At 54.2% G+C, this 20,000-nt stretch overlaps 1 protein-coding gene across 13 annotated transcripts in view; it reads left to right on the top strand.

The window, feature by feature from the left end:
• Positions 1-13,347, top strand: part of LOC116785678 — a 14,587-nt gene extending 1,240 nt beyond the window's left edge. Inside the window, exons 1-7 of one of the 13 annotated variants that reach the window (XR_004356616.1) lie at positions 1,872-1,902; positions 2,198-2,328; positions 3,298-3,427; positions 4,483-4,612; positions 5,642-5,746; positions 5,867-6,174; positions 10,055-10,127. Coding sequence is in view for 2 of the 13 variants with exons in the window: in XM_032685623.1 (XP_032541514.1) it covers positions 372-531; positions 2,023-2,070 (208 nt within the window). In the remaining 11 variants the exon portion in view is untranslated. The other 12 variants (XR_004356615.1, XR_004356623.1, XM_032685624.1 and 9 more) reach the window with 12 other exon arrangements.
• The last annotated feature ends 6,653 nt before the right edge of the window (positions 13,348-20,000 follow it).

Genomic DNA, 20,000 nt, shown 5'->3' with positions numbered 1-20,000 from the left:
TTCCTTTTTGGCAGGGAGGCAGTTTGCAAGGACAGGGGGCTTGCTGTGCTCTCTATCAAAAATAGTCCCCTTGGGATGTCCAGGGTGAGAAAATGTTGGCCACGTGTGGGCTGGAGCAAAGGTGTGTGAGTACCTGTGTGTGACACCCGTGGGTGTGCAGGAAGGGGGTTCTGGTGCCATTGGAGCTCCCAGGGAGCCAAAAAGGGCACAGTTGTCTGAAAAAGGTGGAAGCTCTGTTGGCCTCTGTTGACTCCTGCACCAAAGGAGATGGAAATTTTCCCCCTCTTGGTTGCAGACTTCACAAAGCTCGCAGCAAAGGAAGTTTTAGATTCCAACTCACCTTTATGCTAAAGGTTTCCTTGCTCTCTCAGCAGGATGTCGAGTACCACCATGTCCCTGAGGTCACCCTTTCTGCTGTTGGGAGAGCACGAGGTGGATGGAGAGGATCCCCAGGCATCTGCAGGCACAAGGGACTCGTACAACTGTGATTTTCCTACAGCCCTCGTGAGAGGGACTTTGAGGGTACTGTGGGTAATGTGCCAGCTCTCCTGCTGGAGTTTTTGTCTTATGCTATAATTGAACATAAAGTGTAAAACTAAAGTCAGGTCTGTTCTGGAGTATGTTACGCTTGTGCAGAGCTCCTTCCCTCTGTTTATTTTCTGTTCTGGAAAGCACAGTCTGGGGTTCCTGAGCACTTCCTATTAAATGATTCCATGAAAATAATACTGTACTAAAAGGGGAAAGGAGCTGTCTGTTGGAGGTCAGATGTCCCTGATAAAAGCTTTATGTTTTTTACTCAATAAGCTCTTAAAATATCTTAGTGTGCAGGAATGCCTGGCTTGTAAAACTCACCAACTGAGTCTTAGAGGTTTCTTTGAAGAGCTGAGTTGAGGCAGCAGAACTGGCCCCCAGGAGGGACTCTGTGCCTGCTCTCCCGTGGCTCCAAGGGATCTCTGGGCCTTCACGCCGGCACCGAGATTTTCTCGGGAAGGGCCTCAGATCCCCGGACCAGTCTGGGACACAGGCAAGATCCCCCTGCCTTTAGAAATGAGGCCTTCTTGTGGCTTCCTCCCCGTCCACGTTGGTGGGTTCCCAAGAAGGCCTCTTGAAATGCCTTTTGGGCTGTCCATTGAAGCCTTGGCACCAAATTGGGCCCCCCTGGAGGGACAGTGCTGTTGGTGCCCCCCGGGCTGGGGCACCCCGAGGACTCCAGCGCGCACCGAAAGGATTATTCGGGGAGATCCTCGGGGTGCCCGGCCCTGGGGAGCTCAAAGCAAGGTCCCTGCAATGGATTCAGGCGTTCCTGAGAGTATCCCAGGGGTACCTGTCCATGCTACACATGGAGCTCTGTAATGGGCTGTAATTGGGTTCTAAAAGTGGTGCTCCAACTGTCAAAGTGTGGGATTGGGATTAAGAAATGAGCAGTGATGGTACAATGGGCTGTTTTCTCTTGGATATAGTGGTAAGAGCTGCAGGAGTGCAAGGTGTGTGTTCCAGTCCCCATCATTTGGTTTGCACATGTCCTGCTCTGACACAGGTCCAACTTCCTCAGTCCTTAACCCAAGAGAGGGAGAATTAAGGACTGGCAGTGTTAAGGTGATTGGTGTGACAGGGGTTAAACTGGGAAAACATTGGGGAATTCCTCAGTTTGTCTTTTTGTCAAACTCCCCCAAACCCCTCCTCGGAAGAGATTGAGTGGAAAAGTTGAGGCATAAATGACATGGAAAACTGGGGATATTGAAACTGTAATTACTGAAACTAAATGTATCAAAGCAGCAGCTCTTGTTGTGCAGGGAATGACTCCTGTCAGCAGCAAGGTCCCGACTGAAGTGGCAGCTGCAGTTGTTCCTGTGGTGTGGGCCAGTGGACTTGCAGGAGAGTGGAAGAGGACAGAACCTGTAGGTATTACCCCTAATGTGGGATGTCTCCTGGTAAGGCAAACGCAGTATCCTTTAAAATCAGAATGCCAGACTGGATTGGTTGCAGTAACAGCTAAATTTGCTCCTCCTGGTTTCCTTGTAGGACGTGAATGCAAGAACCTGCCAAGAAACCACTGGCCAAGATGATTGATGAGTGCAGGACCTGAGAGAACCCCCTTGAATGACAGCCTTGAGCAGTTTCCAGTACTGGATTTAAAAGATGGCCTTTGCTGCATCTCCTTGAGCAAGGAAAGCCAAGAAACCTTTGCCTTTGGAAGGAGAAAATCTGGAAAGTGGGAAGGAAGAAAAGAAGCCACCTGCCTCCTCCTGAGCCCCAGACAGCCCATGAACTGCCTTCCTGGGAATGGTAGGATGGGATGGACTCGGGATTGCTCCCTCTGGATATGTGGTAAGACTGTTATGCCAACTTTGCAAACAGCCTGTTTGCTACTTCAGCTAGGTAGTGCAAGGGCAGCCCTTAAACAGCTAAAGCATTCCCTGAGGAGAGCTCTGGGTCTGCCAGATGTCTCAGAACTGTTGGAAGCATCTTTGGTGGGGAGGGCAAACAAAGCACAAGGTGTGCAGTGACCCCCCTGACAAGGGATTTGCAGTTCATGGCATCCCTGCAAGTGAACTTTGTGGGCTGTTCCCCCTGTAGGGCAGGTGATAGTCCCAGCTACAGTGATGGGAAAAATTGTTAAAAGGCAGTCCCAGAAGCTGGAAATCATCTTGGGGGCTCTTGGCAAACAGAGTTTCCTGAGTTAGCCCTGCAAGAAGGACAGTGATAGCTTTTGAGTGCTAGTAGATGCTTTTAATAGATAGCCTTGAGTGTGTCCTTGTTGCCCCAGTAGGCCTTGTCCAACTCCCCATTTTCCAGGAGATATTCATATTAAAGTTGAAAATGCTCTTCCTAATCCTTTGTTGGCTTGATGGTCTCCCCTGCAGGAACTCCAGGAACTCCTGGTGCCGCCTGGGCCGATGGATTGGATGCCCCAGCCCCTCCGTTCCTGCCCAGCCACTGGGGCCGTGTCGAGTGGTGGCACTGCCAGCCCTGCAGGTGAAGGGGAAAGGGCCTTTGCAGGTCTTGTGGGTCACATTTGTAGCAGTTGACATTGCAGGAAAAGGCCCTGGGGTCTCTTCTTCTTGAGTTCAGAAACGTTCTTTTGGTTGGTGAGCAGGACAAAGTGGATCCTTCAGAGTTCCCATCTGTGTTTGTGTCTCAGCCTGTGTTATGATTCAGGGCTGTAGCTGTTGTTGTCAGTGAGGAGTCAAACTCTGCTTTCAATAATGAGACACTGGCCTAATGGCCCAGTGTCAAGAAAAAAGGGGGAATGATATCTGAGTGTTGAGATGTAACAAGAGCTGATCCTTTTTGCAGTGGGATGTAGCCTGGAAACTGCACAGAGCTGAGGCAAGGGATTTAAAGGGACCAACCAAGGGAGGTGAAGAAAGAATGCAGAAGGGAAGTGAGGCAGCAGCCAAGCAGCACCAAGTTCCTGTGTAAGCAGGTGAGTTGTGTTGAGGTTCCTCAGGCAGGTACTGAGGACTGTGAGGGCTCCAGACAGAGCAGACCTGGGAAGGCCCTCAGTGAAACCCCTTGGACACCTTCTAAGGGTAGGTGTGTATTGTAATAAGTGTTGGAAAACGTTCTGAGTACGAAACGGTAATGTGGGGAAGGAAGATGAACCCTCCTGTAATGCTGCCGTATCAGTTGCAGTGGAGATAGGTCTGGGTGCCCTTAGGGAGCTGATGGCCAGGGCACCTGGCAGGCTGGAATGAATCAAGAGCATAGGAATAAAAGATTACCTGGCTTCTGAAACTCTCCAGTTGAGTCTCAGATGTTCTTGTAAGAAATTTTAGGTAACACCTGAACCTCTGTGTGTACTCTTGAGTTGAGTTGGAAAGAGATTGTCCAGAAAACAGGAATCTTCCTCAGTGCGGGAAGTTGCACTTGATCAGCTTCCCTTCAGAGCTGATGCCCTTGGCAGGAGAAGTGCTCAGCAAGGAGGCTCTTTGCTCCTAGGCAGGAAGAAAGGCCAGTGCCCTTCTTCCCCAAGGCCCAGCCCAGCAGGGCTGGCAGGAGCTGCTGGTGTGGCTGCTCTTTGGGTTCTCAGCTGTGCCCATGGGGTGGTGACATCGTGTTCCTCCCTGTGCTCCAGGGCAGCCAAAAGCCCCAGCACAGCCCCTGGGCCTTTTTGGGAGCCTGAGCTATTGCAGGACTGGGGATGGGGGTTTGGTTTCCTTCTTTCCTCAGAGTAAAAGTGTATGGGAGAGTCTGTGATCTCCCCGATTTTTGTGTCATAACTGGAACTTGTAAAGAAGTTCACCTTGTGTAATTTCCCAACTGACTTGGCTGGGTTGAACCAACAGTGGCAGATTGCTGTAGTGTGCAGGTTATTGTTTGTGTCTGAGCAATTTGGGGTTTTATTTACCAAGGGAGGCCATGGAATATTATGGTATTTTTGTCCCGATATTTGGAGGCAGTTCCCTGGATTAGTTGATTTCTGCCTCGCTCCCTGGTGTCTAAGTTTTGAGGTGTATTAAGAACTGGTAGTTTTTGCAGTGGGATCTACCCTAGAAGCTCCATGGATCTGAGCCAAGGGATTTAGAGGGACTAAGCAAGCAAAGTAAAGGAAGAATGAAGAAGGGAACTGAGAGAGCAGCCAAGCAGCACCAAGTTCCTCTACAACCAGGTGAGTTGTCTTGAAGTTGATAAGGTGGTCACTTAGAACTTTGGGGGCTCCAGGCACAGGTGACCACCAGACACCTCTGATGGAGCCCTTCAGAGACCTTATAAGGGTTTGTGTCTATGGAAACAGGTGTTGGGAATGTTCTGAAGATGGAACAGGAATGCAGGGAAGGAAAATGAACCCTCATGTAGTGCTAACCCCTCCCATCAGCTGCAGTGGAGATACCTGTGTGTTCCCTTTGGGAGTGGATTGCCAGGACACCCGTGGGACTGGGATCATGGCAGGGTGTTGTAAGCAAGGAATGCCTGGCTTCTAAAACTCACCAGCTGAGTATTACAGGCTTCTTTGAAGAGCTGTTTTCAGGCAGCAGAATTGGCCCCCAGGAGGGACTCTGTGCCTGCTCTCCCGTGGCTCCAAGGGATCTCTGGGCCTTCACGCCGGCACCGAGATTTTCTCGGGAAGGGCCTCAGATCCCTGGACCAGTCTGGGACACAGGCAAGATCCCCCTGCATTTTATGGAAAAGGCCTTCTTGTGGCTTCCTACCCATGCACGTTGGGTGGCGTATTTGGTATTTTGGATACTCATTGGGGAGTCCAGACTAGGAGGTTTATTTGGCCTTGGGAAGAGATATTTCGTTTCTTTTGTATTGTGGGTACTTGAGGTCCCAAAGAAGGACGCTTGCAATCCCTTTTGGGCTGTCCATTGAAGCCTTGGGAGCAAATTGGGCCCCCTGTAGGGACAGTGCTGTTGGTGCCCCACGGGCTAGGTCACCCCGAGGACTCCAGCGCGCACCGAAAGGATTATTTGGGGAGATCCTCGGGGTGCCCGGCCCTGGGGAGCTCAAAGCAAGGTCCCTGCAATGGATTCAGGCATTCCTGAACTCAGTTTGTCTATTTCCCGAACTCACCCAAACCTCTGCTAGGAAGAGATGGACTGGAAAAGTTGAGGTAGAAATTAAATTGAAAACTGGGGATGTGGAAACTGTAATTGCTGAAACTAAATGTGTCAAAGCAGCAGCTCTTGTTGTGCAGACAATAACTCCTGTCAGCAGCAAGGTCCTGACTGAAGTGGCAGCTGCAGTTGTTCCTGTGGTGTGGGCCAGTGGACTTGCAAGAGAGTGGAAGAGGGCAGAACCTGTATTACCCCTAATGTGGGATGTCTCCTGGTAAGGCAAAGCCAGTATCCTTTAAAATCAGAATGCCAGCTTGGATTGGTTGCAGTAACAGCTAAATTTGCTCCTCCTGGTTTCCTTGTAGAATGTGAATGCAAGAACCTGCCAAGAAAACCACTGGCCAAGATGATTGATGAGTGCAGGACCTGAGAGAACCCCCTTGAATGACAACCTCGAGCAGTTTCCAGTACTGGATTTAAAAGATGGCCTTTGCTGCATCTCCTTGAGCAAGGAAAGCCAAGAAACCTTTGCCTTTGGAAGGAGAAAATCTGGCAAGCAGGAAAGATGAAAAGAAGCCACGTGACTCCTCCCTGAGCCCCAGACAGCCCATGAACTGCCTTCCTGGGAATGGTGGGACAGGGTGGACTCGGGATTGCTCCCTCTGGATGTGTGGTAAGACTGTTATGCCAACTTTGCAAACAGCCTGTAAGAATTTGCTGCCTTGGCTGGATGGTGCAAGGGCAGCCTTTAAGCAGCTGAAGCATTCCCTGAGGAGAGCTCTGGGTCTGCCAGATGTCTCAGATCTGTTGGAAGCATCTTTGGTGGGGAGGGCAAACAAAGCACAAGGTGTGCAGTGACCCTCCTGACAAGGGACTTGAAGTTAATGGCATCCCTGCAAGTGAACTTTGTTGGCTGTTCCCCCTTTAAGGAAGGCAATAGTCCCAGCTACAGTGATGGGAAAAATGGTTAAAAGGGAGCCCCAGAAGCTGGAAATCCTCCTGGAGGCTCTTGGCCAACAGAGTTTGCTGCGTTCCCGCTGCAAGAAGGATAGTGATAGCTTTAGAGTGCTAGTAGATGCTTTTAATAGATAGCCTTGAGTGTGTTCCTGTTGTCCCAGTAGGCCTTGTCCAACTCCCCATATTCCAGGAGATATAGATATTAAAGTTTAAAATGCTCTTCCTAATCCTTTGTTGGCTTGAGGCTCTCCCCTGCAGGAACTCCAGGAACTCCTGGTGCCACCTGGGCCGATGGATTGGACGCCCCAGCCCCTCCGTTCCTGCCCAGCCACTGGGGCCGTGTCGAGTGGTGGCACTGCCAGCCCTGCAGGTGAGGGGGAAAGGGCCTTTGCAGGTCTTGTGGGTCACATTTGTAGCAGTTGACACTGCAGGAAAAGGCCCTGGGGTCTCTTGTTCTTGAGTTCAGAAAGCTCCTTTTGATTGGTGAGCAGGACAATGTGGATCCTTCAGAGTTTCCGTCCGTGTTTGTGTCTCAGCCTGTGTTATGATTCAGGGCTGTAGCTGTTGTTGTCGTCACTGAGGAGTCAAAAACTGTGCTTTAAATAATGAGGCACTGGCCTGATGGCCAAGTGTCAAGAAAAAAGAGGGAATGATGTCCGAGTGTTGAGATGTAACAAGAGCTAATTGTTTTTGCAGTGGGATGTAGCCTGGAAAGTGCACAGAGCTGAGCCCAGGGATTTAAAGGGACCAACCAAGGGAGGTGAAGAAAGAAGGCAGAAGGGAAGTGAGGCAGCAGCCAAGCAGCACCAAGTTCCTGGGTCAGCAGATGAGTTGTCTTGAGGTTCCTCAGGCAGCCACTGAGGACTGTGAGGGCTCCAGACAGAGCAGACCTGGGAAGGCCCTCAGTGAAACCCCTTGGACACCTTCTAAGGATAGGTGTGTATGGTAATAAGTGTTGGAAAACGTTATGAGTATGAAACAGGAATGCAGGGAAGGAAAATGAACCCTCCTGTAATGCTGCCATATCAGCTGCAGTGGTGATAAGTCTGTGTGCCCTGTGGGAGCTGATGGCCAGGGCACCTGGTGGGCTGCAATGATTCAAGACCATGATAATAAAAGAATGCCTGGCTTCTAAAACTCATCAGCTGAGTCTTAGAGGCTTCTTTGAAGAGCTGAGTTGAGGCAGCAGAATTGGCCCCCAGGAGGGACTCTGTGCCTGCTCTCCCGTGGCTCCAAGGGATCTCTGGGCCTTCACGCCGGCACCGAGATTTTCTCGGGAAGGGCCTCAGATCCCCGGACCAGTCTGGGACACAGGCAAGATCCCCCTGCCTTTAGAAATGAGGCCTTCTTGTGGCTTCCTCCCCGTCCACGTTGGTGGGCTCCAAAGAAGGCCTCTTGAAATGCCTTTTGGGCTGTCCATTGAAACCTTGGGACCAAATTGGGCCCCCTGGAGGGACAGTGCTGTTGGTGCCCCCCGGGCTGGGGCACCCCGAGGACTCCAGCGCGCACCGAAAGGATTATTCGGGGAGATCCTCGGGGTGCCCGGCCCTGGGGAGCTCAAAGCAAGGTCCCTGCAATGGATTCAGGCATTGCTGAGAGTATCCCAGGGGTACCTGTCCATGCTACACATGGAGCTCTGTAATGGACTGTAATTGGTTCTAAAAGTGGAGCTCCAAGTGCCAAAGGAGTGTGGGATTGGGATTAAGGAATTAGCAGTGATGGTACAATTGGCTGTTTTCTCTTGAATATGATGGTAAGAGCTGCAGGAGTGCAAGGTGGGTGTTCCAGTCCCCATCATTTGGTTTGCACATGTCCTGCTCAGACACAGGTCCAACTTCCTCAGTCCTTAACCCAAGAGAGGGAGAATTAAGGACTGGCAGTGTTAAGGTGATTGGTGTGACAGGGGTTAAACTGGGAAAACATTGGGGAATTCCTCAGTTTGTCTTTTTGTCAAACTCACGCAAACCTCTGCTAGGAAGAGATTGAGTGGAAAAGTTGAGGCAGAAATGAAATGGAAAACTGGGGATATTGAAACTAATTGCTGAAACTAAATGTATCAAAGCAGCAGCTCTTGTTGTGCAGGGAATGACTCCTGTCAGGAGCAAGGTCCCGACTGAAGTGGCAGCTGCAGTTGTTCCTGTGGTGTGGGCCAGTGGAATTGCAGGAGAGTGGAAGAGAACAGAACCTGTAGGTATTACCCCTAATGTGGGATCTCCACTGGTAAGGCCAAGCCAGTATCCTTTAAAATCAGAATGCCAGCTTGGATTGGTTGCAGTAACAGCTAAATTTGCTCCTCCTGGTTTGCTTGTAGAATGTGAATGCAAGAACCTGCCAAGAAAACCACTGGCCAAGATGATTCATGAATGCAGGACCTGAGAGAACCCCCTTAAATGACAACCTTGAGCAGTTTCCAGTATTGGTTTTAAAAGATGGCCTTTGCTGCATCTCCTTGAGCAAGGAAAGCCAAGAAACCTTTGCCTTTGGAAGGAGAAAATCTGGAAAGCGGGAAGGAAGAAAAGAAGCCCCCTGACTCCTCCTGAGCCCCAGACAGCCCCTGAGCTGCCTTCCTGGGAATGGTGGGATGGGGTGGACTCTGGATTGCTCGCTATGGATGTGTGGTAAGACTGTTATGCCAACTTTGCAAACAGCCTGTAAGAATTTGCTGCCTTGGCTGGATGGTGCAAGGGCAGCCTTTAAGCAGCTGAAGCATTCCCTGAGGAGAGCTCTGGGTCTGCCAGATGTCTCAGAACTGTTGGAAGCATCTTTGGTGGGGAGGGCAAACAAAGGACAAGGTGTGCAGTGACCCTCCTGACAAGGGATTTGAAGTTAATGGCATCCCTGCAAGTGAACTTTGTTGGCTGTTCCCCCTGTAAGGAAGGCGATAGTCCCAGCTACAGTGATGGGAAAAATGGTTAAAAGGGAGCCCCAGAAGCTGGAAATCCTCCTGGAGGCTCTTGGCCAACAGAGTTTGCTGCGTTCCCGCTGCAAGAAGGATAGTGATAGCTTTTGAGTGCTAGTAGATGCTTTTAATAGATAGCCTTGAGTGTGTTCCTGTTGTCCCAGTAGGCCTTGTCCAACTCCCCGTATTCCAGGAGATATAGATATTAAAGTTTAAAATGCTCTTCCTAATCCTTTGTTGGCTTGAGGCTCTCCCCTGCAGGAACTCCAGGAACTCCTGGTGCCGCCTGGGCCGATGGATTGGACGCCCCAGCCCCTCCGTTCCTGCCCAGCCACTGGGGCCGTGTCGAGTGGTGGCACTGCCAGCCCTGCAGGTGAAGTGGGAAGGGCCTTTCCAGGTCTTGTGGGTCACATTTGTAGCAGTTGACATTGCAGGAAAAGGACCTGGGGTCTCTTCTTCTTGAGTTCAGAAACATTCTTTTGATTGGTGAGCAGAACAAAGTGGATCCTTCAGAGTTCCCATCCATGTTTGTGTCTCAGCCTGTGTTATGATTCAGTGCTGTAGCTGTTGTTGTCGTCACTGAGGAGTCAAACTGTGCTTTAAATAATGAGACACTGGCCTGATGGCCAAGTGTCAAGAAAAAAGAGGGAATGATGTCTGAGTGTTGAGATGTAACAAGAGCTAATCCTTTTTGCAGTGGGATGTAGCCTGGAAAGTGCACAGAGCTGAGGCAAGGGATTTAAAGGGACCAACCAAGGGAGGTGAAGAAAGAATGCAGAAGGGAAGTGAGGCAGCAGCCAAGCAGCACCAAGTTCCTCTGTAAGCAGGTGAGTTGTCTTGAGGTTCCTAAGGCGGGCACTGAGGACTGTGAGGGCTCCAGACAGAGCAGACCTGGGAAGGCCTTCGGTGAAGCCCCTTGGAAACCTTCTAAGGATAGGTGTGTATGGTAATAAGTGTAGGAAAATGTCGTGAATGTGGAATAGGAATGTAGGGAAGGAAAATGAACCCTCCTGTAATGCTGACCCCTCCCCTCATCTGCAGTGGAGACACCTCCGTGTGCCCTTTGGGATCTGATTGCCAGGACACCCGGCGGGCTGGGATCATGGCAGGGTGTTGTAAGCAAGGAATGCCTGGCTCCTAAAACTCACCAGCTGAGTCTTAGAGGCCTCTTTGAAGAGCTGAGTTCAGGCAGCTGAATTGGCCCCCAGGAGGGACTCTGTGCCTGCTCTCCCGTGGCTCCAAGGGATCTCTGGGCCTTCACGCCGGCACCGAGATTTTCTCGGGAAGGGCCTCAGATCCCCGGACCAGTCTGGGACACAGGCAAGATCCCCCTGCCTTTAGAAATGAGGCCTTCTTGTGGCTTCTTCCCCATCCATGTTGGTGGGTTCCCAAGAAGGCCTCTTGAAATGCCTTTTGGGCTGTCCATTGAAGCCTTGGGAGCAAATTGGGCCCCCTGGAGGGACAGTGCTGTTGGTGCCCCCCGGGCTGGGGCACCCCGAGGACTCCAGCGCGCACCGAAAGGATTATTCGGGGAGATCCTCGGGGTGCCCGGCCCTGGGGAGCTCAAAGCAAGGTCCCTGCAATGGATTCAGGCATTGCTGAGAGTATCCCAGGGGTACCTGTCCATGCTACACATGGAGCTCTGTAATGGACTGTAATTGGTTCTAAAAGTGGTGCTCCAAGTGCCAAAGAAGTGTGGGATTGGGATTAAGAACTGAGCAGTGATGGTACAATGGGCTGTTTTCTCTTGAATATGATGGTAAGAGCTGCAGGAGTGCAAGGTGTGTGTTCCAGTCCCCATCATTTGGTTTGCACATGTCCTGCTCTGACACAGGTACAACTTCACCAGTCCTTAACCCAATAGAAGGAGTGTGGCTTTAAAAGGCACGGTCTCTGTTTCAGTGGTATAACAAAGATGAAGACCTTTATTATAACAATGCATAAGCTTATATACCCCAGACACAACAATTGGTAATTCAAGCAGAAAAGTTGGTGGTTTTCTACTTATGCTGTATCAGGTAGACTTGAGAAAGTAAGCATATGTTTTAGTAGATACAAATAACTACATTTCTTAGCAACCAAGGTCCTTTTTGCAGTCTTGTATCATCATCTTTCATGTCTTCTTTGTCCTGCTTTCCGTTCCCACAGCTTTCTGCCAGCTAGTGGAACAATGTCCACCGTCCTGGGTGTGAGGGACGTGACACTGTTTACCTCCAAAATTCCCCCTTCTTTGTTTACAAAGAAAACAGCCTTTAGTGCTTTGTTTATAGTTTGTTGATTGCATTGCATCAAGCATAGTAAGCATATTGCAATACTCAGAAACATCCCCACACCAGCCAATCCCATCTGAACTATGGATTTAACCCATCCTGCTATTCCCCAACTATTCAGCAGGTTTTCCAGCTAATCCCAGCTATCCTTAACCTGCAGCTGTTGGATGCTTCTGTGAATAGACTCTGAATGATCAGACAAATTCATACAACACATTCCTTCAAATTCTTTCCATTCATGTCCCAATAGTAAAAAGTCAGTTGTAGCTCTATTCTGTAACACAGCAGTGTCTGACTGAATTAACATCTAAAAGCAGTTCACTTAGTACCTTGCTTGTTGCATTTGTTTGCTTTGCAAGCCAGCATCCTAATTTGTTTATTGTAGCTGATGCTGTTGCTGTTCCTACAGGGGCAAATAGTGAAGCAAAAATTCGGGGTGCTTTACCCCAATAGGTTACCCTCTCATCACAGGCTGCAGCAAAAGCAGGAGTAGAGCGTGTTTTGTCTCGCCCCAGCAGTGTGCAGGAGAACGTCAGGAACATTGGGGGCCGCAGAGGTCAGTCTCGCCCCAGCGGTGTGTGCATGAGAACATCAGGAACACTGGGGATGATAGAGGTCAGTCTGGCCCCAGCAGTGTGCATGAGAACATCAGGGACATTGGGGACCATACAGGTCAGTCTGGCCCCAGCAGTGTGTGCAGGAGAACATCAGGGGCATTGGGGACCATACAGGTCAGTCTGGCCCCAGCAGTGTGTGCAGGAGAACATCAGGGACATTGGGGACCATACAGGTCAGTCTGGCCCCAGCAGTGTGTGCAGGAGAACGTCAGGAACACTTGGGACCATAGAGGTCAGGTGACCAATTGTGCAAGGCCCTCTGCCTGCACGTGTCGGATTCCTGGCCCTGCCCTGTCTCCACAAAGAAGAAAATTTCCTTTTGGAAGACTGTGGGGTTTGGTCAGACTGACTGTCCCAATGGTTTCCACTCCTGTGTCGTTGCACCACAGTGACTCATTTCCATATGCTTCACCGTAGGCATTTTTCCCTGTTCCTCCTGGCTTGTCCAGGAGATGGAATTCCAGTGCTATGGTCTAGATGGCTTGTGGTGCTCCCAAAAGGAGCCTTTGTGCCTTCAGGGCAAGTTCTGGTGCCCCTGGAGCTATTGGGAGAAGCAAAGGGTTGGCAGTGAGCGGCCTGAAATGATGTTGCTGTGGCACAGACGTTGCTCCCTGGCAGGTTCTCGGGTTGGATTCCTTGGCTGCCCCTTGTCAAGGCCTGGAAGGGCCTCAGTTGTGTAGGGAACCAAACGTGGAATGGGAAAGCAAAGGTGGGGAGGTTCTGGTTTCAGAAGGGATTGTTGCCTTCTCTTTCTGAAGGGACAGTGAGCTGGTCCAACTGTGGCAAGAAGAGCAAGTGGGTTGTGAAGCTTTGGAGCAGTCTGGAAGGTTCCTCGTGCCCAGAGGAAGTGCAGCCCTGGAAGAGTCAGGAATACTGACAGGTGCCCCAGTTCTTGTGAAGCTCAACTGTGTAAAATGTTTATGAAGCTGAAATGCCACAGCACTGAGCTGTCGGGTCCCAAATAGTATTGGAGAGAGAGGCAGAAAATCCCACTGGTGCTGGAGCTGAACTGTCTGCAGTGAAGGGACAGGACTTGACCCTGATGCCTGAGTGCTCTCCAGCCCCCTAGGATGGATCCCAATTGTCAGCCCCTGGCTCCATAACTTGAGAAGATGGTGTTCCTGCTGCTGGGTTAGTGGTCCTGTGGGCACCTCTTGCCCTGGCCTGCTGTGAATGTGTTTGTGTTGCAGCTCAATAAAGTCCCTTTCAGTGGTGATTGTGTCATTTTTGTGTCAGTTCCTCTCCCCTCTTCCTCTGCCCCAGTGGCTGCATCACTCTAGGTAACTCTATAGGTGCAAATGAGCTGGTCAGACATGGACAGGTAAGGCAAATGTTGGGAGTAAAATCTGGGGCAATCTGGCACAGAGAGAATGAATATTTTGGGGTAAGATGAGGCAGTAAGCAGTCGGCAGGGAGGTAAAGTTTTGTTTGTGAAATCAGAGGTCATGTGCAGCAGAGAGAATGCACCTCATGGGGTAAACTGGGGTAAACCTTGCGGACCTCCAGGGAAAATGTGGGGGGAAAACTTGTGGGAATGTGCAGGGCAGAGAGCGAATCTGCTGAGGTGAAAATGAGTTCCTGGGTGGTGGAGAGGTGGGGAAAGTGTTGAGAGTAAACTGGAGGTGGTCTGCTGGGTCGAGAATGAGCATCTTGATGGAGAAGTGAGTTGTTGAGATGTGGAGAGGTCAGGAAAACGCAGTGGATCCAGTGTGAGGTGACCTGTAGCAGAGAGGATGTACCTCCTGCTGGACACTGAGGCAGTCAGCAGTGGGCAGGAGGGGAAACCGTTGGGGGTAAAACTTGAGAGAACGTCCAGGGCAGAGAATGACTATTTTGAGTTAAAGCTTTGGGGGTTTTGAACGAGGTTATCTCCAGGGGAGAGAAAGGACATCATGAGGTCAACTGAGGTAATCAGTGGTGGCCAGGTGGGGACATTGAGGGCAGAAATCTTTGAGGTAATCTCCAGGGTCCAGAAAGAATCCTGAGAGGTGCAGAGAAGGCAATCAGGAGTGGACATCACAGCGAGCCAGAGAAGATTCTGGGGGTAAAATGTGTGGCAGTGTCTGGCAGAGAGAATGAACATTTTGGGATAAACTGAGGCAGTCATCAGTGGACAGGTAACACTTGAGAAACTCTCCAGGGTGGAGAATGAATATTTGGAGGTCAAAAGGAGGTAGTCAGTGGTGAGCAGGTGGGGAAAGTTTTGAGAGTAAACTTGAGGTGGTCTGTAGGGTAGAGCATGAACATATTTAGGTGTACAAGAGGTGATCAGCTGTGGAGAGGTAGGGAAAATTGTGGGGGTCAAATCTGTGGCAATGTGTAGCAGAGAGAAGGAACATTTTGGAATAAAGTGAGGCTGTCAGTAGGGGAGAGGCTGAGAAATTTCTGAGGGTTAAACTTGAGCAAATCTGCAGGGCAGAGAATGAATATTTGGAAGTCCAAAAGAGGTAATCAGGAGTGTGCAGTAGGGAAGACTCTGGGGTTTAAAAAGGAGGTAATGTCTAGGGAGAGAATGACTCTTTTGTGTTCAAGAAGAGGTAATCAGGAGTGGGCTGGAAGGGGAAACTTTGGGGGTTAAAAAGGAGGTTCATTCTCTCCAGGGCAGGGAATGAAGACATTGACGTAACCTGAGGTAAGGAGTGGTGACAGACCCAGACAATTGTGGGTGTTAAAGCTCAGGTGATCTGCTGGGAAGAGAAGGAATGTGTTGAGGTAACCCGAGGGTCTCTGCAGTGGCCAAGTAGGGAACATGTTGGGCTGAGCCCTGAGCTGCTCCTCTGTGGGGCGGCTGCAGCGAGGCCGAGCCCTGGCCCTGATTTGCCAGCCATGGGCAGGGGGCTCTGTGCCAGCCGGGGGAGCAGCGGGGCCCCCGTGGCAGAGAGGGCAGGGGGGCTGTGGAGCTGCCCCGGGGGGAGCGGGGGGTCCTTTCCTGGGCCGCCTCCAGCCCCCCTCGATCCCCGGGGCTGCGCTGCCCCCCAAGGCTGTTTGGGGCAGAGAGTGCTGCCAGCTGTGTGTGCCTGTCCCCAGCCTGGCACTGCCCACAGGGACACACTGGGCACTGACCATGAGAGGGAACAAAACCACTGCCTGCCACAGGGTTTGTCCTGGGCCAGTCAGGCCTTGGGCAGGAATTGGACTGGGCAACTCCATCAGCTGCTCTTCCTTCCCCCACAAAGCACCATCCCCTGGGCATTAATGACGTGCCCTGTGCCCACCCCTCACTGTTCACCCAACTGAAACCAAAGCAAGGCTTGCTTGGCTTTGAACAACTTAAGATAACTTGGAAACAAAAGAAATCACTTTTTTCTTCCTTTTTTTCTTTTAGATGCTGGAATTGCCTCTCTGGGTATGTGCTGAGCTCTGGCTGCAGGGGACTGTCAGGCCTTGGTGGCTGTGAGTTCCTGTTCTTCTCCCTGGGAAATTGGAAAGAGTTATTCATTGGATTGCAGAAATGCTTTCTGAAACCAGTCCCCTTCTTTGTGCCTTTTGCTGACACATCTTCTCTTTCTGCCTTTCAATTTACAGCCTCCTTGCAGCTCCCAGCCAGGAAAACCTGGGATAACTGAGAAAGGACAGAAATGAAGTTTTTATCTGCAAACATGAGGTAATTTCTAGGGGATACAGCAACTGTTTTTGTAGGGTAGTGTGTTTAACCACATTGGCCCAAGTTGTGTTTGCACCAGCTGGGGCCAGAGGTGCAAGGCAATCCAAAGCAAACCCTGCTCAGCCTCTAAATCTCAGGGGAAGTTCTCCAAGCTGCTCATTGAGGGACTAAAGATACATTGAAATGGAACCACGTGCAGTAATAAGGTTCCTGGAAATCCCAGTATTGCCGTCCTAGAACTTTTAGCAGCTTTTTAAGCTTTTTATGACAATTATGGCTTTCTTCCTTTGGATGAGTCCCTCAGTAGGATTTGGGGTTTCTTTGGATTCTGAATCCCTCCCAGGCCCTGCCCCTGGTCAGGAGCTGGCAGGACAAACAGAGTCAGAGCTCCTGGCAGGCACAGGGGCTTTCCCCCAGAGTGGATCCAACTGCTGCCCCCCAGCCTGGCCAGGCGGGATCTGCTTTGGCTCCCGGCTTCTGCCAGAGACAGAATGTGTTCCCTTGATTGGAATGAGGATCCCATAGCTTCATCTCCTGGAGGTTCCCTGGGCAGCTGATCCACTCTGCCCCGTGTCCTGCTCCTCAGTTCCTGCCCAGCCAGAGCCAACTGTGCCAAGGGCACAAGCACTGACAGCCTGGATAGGGAATGGGGGACTGGTTTGTGTACAATTCACCCAGAAAGTCAGACAAGGGGATTGTTGGAGTATCTGGCTCCTTAGGGAACCTGCTGGGAGTAGAGAAGCACAGCCCCAAACCTCCAGCTGTGGGTGGAGTTGTGGAATGTAAACCAGGACAAATGGATCCCCCAAAATGAACCGTGGGAGAGCCTCCCTCAGGCTGCCAAGATCTCTCAGTGCAGCGGCTTTGGCCGACACGGCAGCACCAAGATTGTTCTCTGCGTGGGGCCCAGGTTTGGGTTCCAGTCTCAGCTTTGCAGGTTTAGATGAATTCTACCTACAGCCCACAATTCCCTGCCGAATTCCTGCTGGAATAGCCTCCCAGTGCCTCCTGGAGCCCGGATCTTCCCCTGCAGAGCTGCCGCTCTAAGGCCACGTTTGCCAGGGAGCAGCGGCGGTTCCAGGTTTGCTCAGCGGGATCGGGACAAGGACAGGTTGCTATTCCACAGACTTTGCTGTTTCTAACCCTCCTCCCCCGCCCCGCTGGTGTCCCTGGGGGGACTTGAGTGAGTTCCCTGGAATTGGGCCGATTCTCCGCCCCGGGCCGGGCTCCAGGGGATGTGTTCGCCCAGGAGAAGGCGGGGGCCGGACGCGCTCCCGGCCCGGGGCGAGGCAGCCCCTGGGCACGGGCGAGGACGTCTCTCCGGCCGGGAAGCCGCTGTCCCTTCGGAGCCTCGGGAGCGGCCCCGGGGAGTTCTTTTCCCCGAGGAAAGGGATGCACATCCCTGCCTTCGGGGCACCTCCGGCTGGAAGGGCGGGGATTTGGGGTGGGCGGGACACACGTGGGGGGCCTGTGGGAGCTCCAGGAGGTCGGCGCTGGGAATGGCTCCCGTGCTGCTCTGCAGCCCCGCCGTGCCGACACTGCCGAGTGCCAGCTGGATTCTTTGGGTCCTTCGGGGCTGGCGCTGGGGCGTGTCCAGGGTGAGGCATCTCAAGGTGCCCGTTCAGAGCAGCCCCGGCTGAGGAGCCGCGGGCAGCCCTTTCCCCTGCCCACCCCATGTGGGCTGTAGGGCACAGCTCCCGGGCACAGCTCCTCCATCCCCTAGCAATAGGAAGGGCAGTGCAGGGCAGGGCACAGCTCCTCCAGCCCCTGGCAATAGGAAGCCCATGCAGGGCTGGGTCTCTGTCTGTCCCTCCGGCCTCCTCCCGGCCCGCGTTCCCTGCCCAGCTGGGACTGCCCAGGGAGCCCCGAGATCATTCCTGGCGGGAAGCAGGAGCTCCCGAGGGCTCCGTCCAGCTCCGGGCCCGAAAAGCGGCCCTGACCTGAGGCCCCCCCGGCATTTTGGGTTCCGAACGCTCACCTGGAGGAGACGCCGCCCCGCAAGCGGGACCAGGCGGCGACACTCGAGCAACGCCTTTGCCTCGGAGCGAGGGATCCCTCCGGACTCGGTTGGCTCCTTTATCCCTGTAAAGAAACGTTGTACGAGCACCTTTGCAGCCGTTGGGTGAATCCCGGACGGGGCCGGAAAACCTCCCTGAGCAGGGCAGTGATGAATTGGTGCCCGTCCCCAGCCGGGCACAGCCCCCAGCCGGCCGCGCTCCCTCGGGCCGTGGCTGCGAAGGGCTCGTGCAGAGGAGGAGGAGCTGCAGAGATTTAATAAAGGCAGATTTCCTGACTCTATTTCCTTGCGGTCCTCTTCTCTTTTGACTCGCGCGGCAGCGTCCGGTTGGAGCATTTCTCGGTTTCCTTCCCCATAGCCGTTTCCCTCCCAGGCAGGACCCAGAGCCCTCGTTCCCGGGGGACACTCCGTGCGGGAACCCCCCGGGGCCGCGGGGAAGGGGCAGGGGGGCGATGTTCTCCCTGGGAGGGGGTATGTGCGGTGGCCTCGGGGGTGTCCGAACGCGGGGGCTCCGATCCCGCGGGGGTTGCGGGCAGCGCTGCGGGCCCGGCGGGATCGGGGGTCCCCGCGCCCCGGCCGGTCCCAGCCCCGGCTCCGCGTCTGCACGAGGAAAGCGCCGCCATTCTGCCCTGGCCGGGCCCCGGCAGAGCCCCGGCCCGAGCGGCCCCGCCGGGATCGGCCCCAGCGCCAGCCCCGGAGCGGCTCCTCCCGCCCGCGGCGCCGGGACACAGGACCGATCCCGGTCCCGGTGCCCGTCCTGATGCCGAGCCCCATCCCAGCCCCAAGCCAACCTCGATCCTGCGGTGCCGGTCCTGAGGCCGAGCTCCATCGCCAGCCTCGCTCTCCGGTGCCGTCCCCGCTCAGCGGCCCGGGCTCGGCGCAGCGCCGGGAGCAGCCCCCGGGCCGGGGCTCCGGCCCCGAGCGCCGATCGCTGCCACAGCATCCCGGGACGAGTTTCCTGCACAACAGCGGGCCGGGCGCGGCTCTGCCGCTTTTGAGGGGCGCGGGCGGGGCGGGGCCGGGGCGGGGCCGGGGCCGGGGCAGGGCCCACACAGGTGCGAGGGGAGGGGCCCGTCCAGGTGCGCGGGGCGGGCACGGGCGGGGGCGGGTCGGGGCGGGGGGTATTTAAGGGCCGGAACTCGCCCCCGCTCCCGTTTGCTCGGGCAGTGCGCGGAGCGGCAGCAGCGCCGCGGGGGCCTCGCTCTGCCGCGGCTCTTTTCCTTTGCTTTTCTTTTTCCCTTTTCTTTTACTTTTTCCTTTTCTTTTACTTTGTCCCCGTTTCTTCGTCCCCTCCCTTCCTCCCCCATCTCCATCTCCCTCCTAGCCCCCTCCCTCCTTTCCTCCCCAACCCGCTCGTCCCCTGCGCCCCCTCCCTGCCCCGTAGGGGCAGCCCGACCCCCCCAGCCCTCCTTCCTGCTCCTCCGTCCTCCACCCCCCCTGGCCCCCCAGCCGGCCTGGCCCCTCTCCCTCTCCGGCCCCTGCTGCCCACCCCGCCCCTCCCTGCCCTCCTTCCCGCCCCTCCGCCCTGCCCGGCCCCGCACGCCGCCTGCCCCCGGCCCCTGTCGCTGCCCTCCTGCACAGCCCGGCCCCCCTGTCCCCCGCTCCGTCCGTGCCCCCTCGCCCGTCCCGTCCGTCCCCCTGTCTCGCGTCCCGTGTCCCCGCAGCCGCGGGCTTGGGGGCGCCGGTTTTAATAAAGCCGCGAGGGCCGGAGCCGGCGCCCCCCCTGCATCCCCCCACGGGGCCGGGCCCGCTCGGCGGGTCCCCCCCTGCAGTTCACAAGCACCGCCCGACACCGCCGGGGCTCCGGCCCGTCCCGACATCACACGGGGGGCTCCGCGGGCGGGGGGCAAAGGGGGCGGGTTCGCTGTCGGCAATGGACTTGGCGGTGTGTGGAGATGTGCGGGTCCATTGCCGAGAGCGACCCCGCGGGCTGGGGGGGACTTGGGGAGGGGCCCCCTCCGGAGGAGGGAGTCCGGGGAGTGGGGGGTGGGAAGGGGGTTGGGGGGGGTGGGAGGGAGGGATGATTGTTTGTGGCGGGTAGGGATTGATGTTAGGTGCGGAGGGTGAGGAGGGGTGGCTGGGGAGTACGGGGGGGGAGGGCGTGTTGGGGTGAGGGGGTGGGGAGTGGGTAGTGT

This window comes from Chiroxiphia lanceolata, chromosome 4 (assembly GCF_009829145.1).
Source record: "Chiroxiphia lanceolata isolate bChiLan1 chromosome 4, bChiLan1.pri, whole genome shotgun sequence".
Taxonomy (NCBI): Eukaryota; Metazoa; Chordata; class Aves; order Passeriformes; family Pipridae; genus Chiroxiphia; species Chiroxiphia lanceolata.
This window is presented reverse-complemented; position numbering and strand designations above follow the sequence as displayed.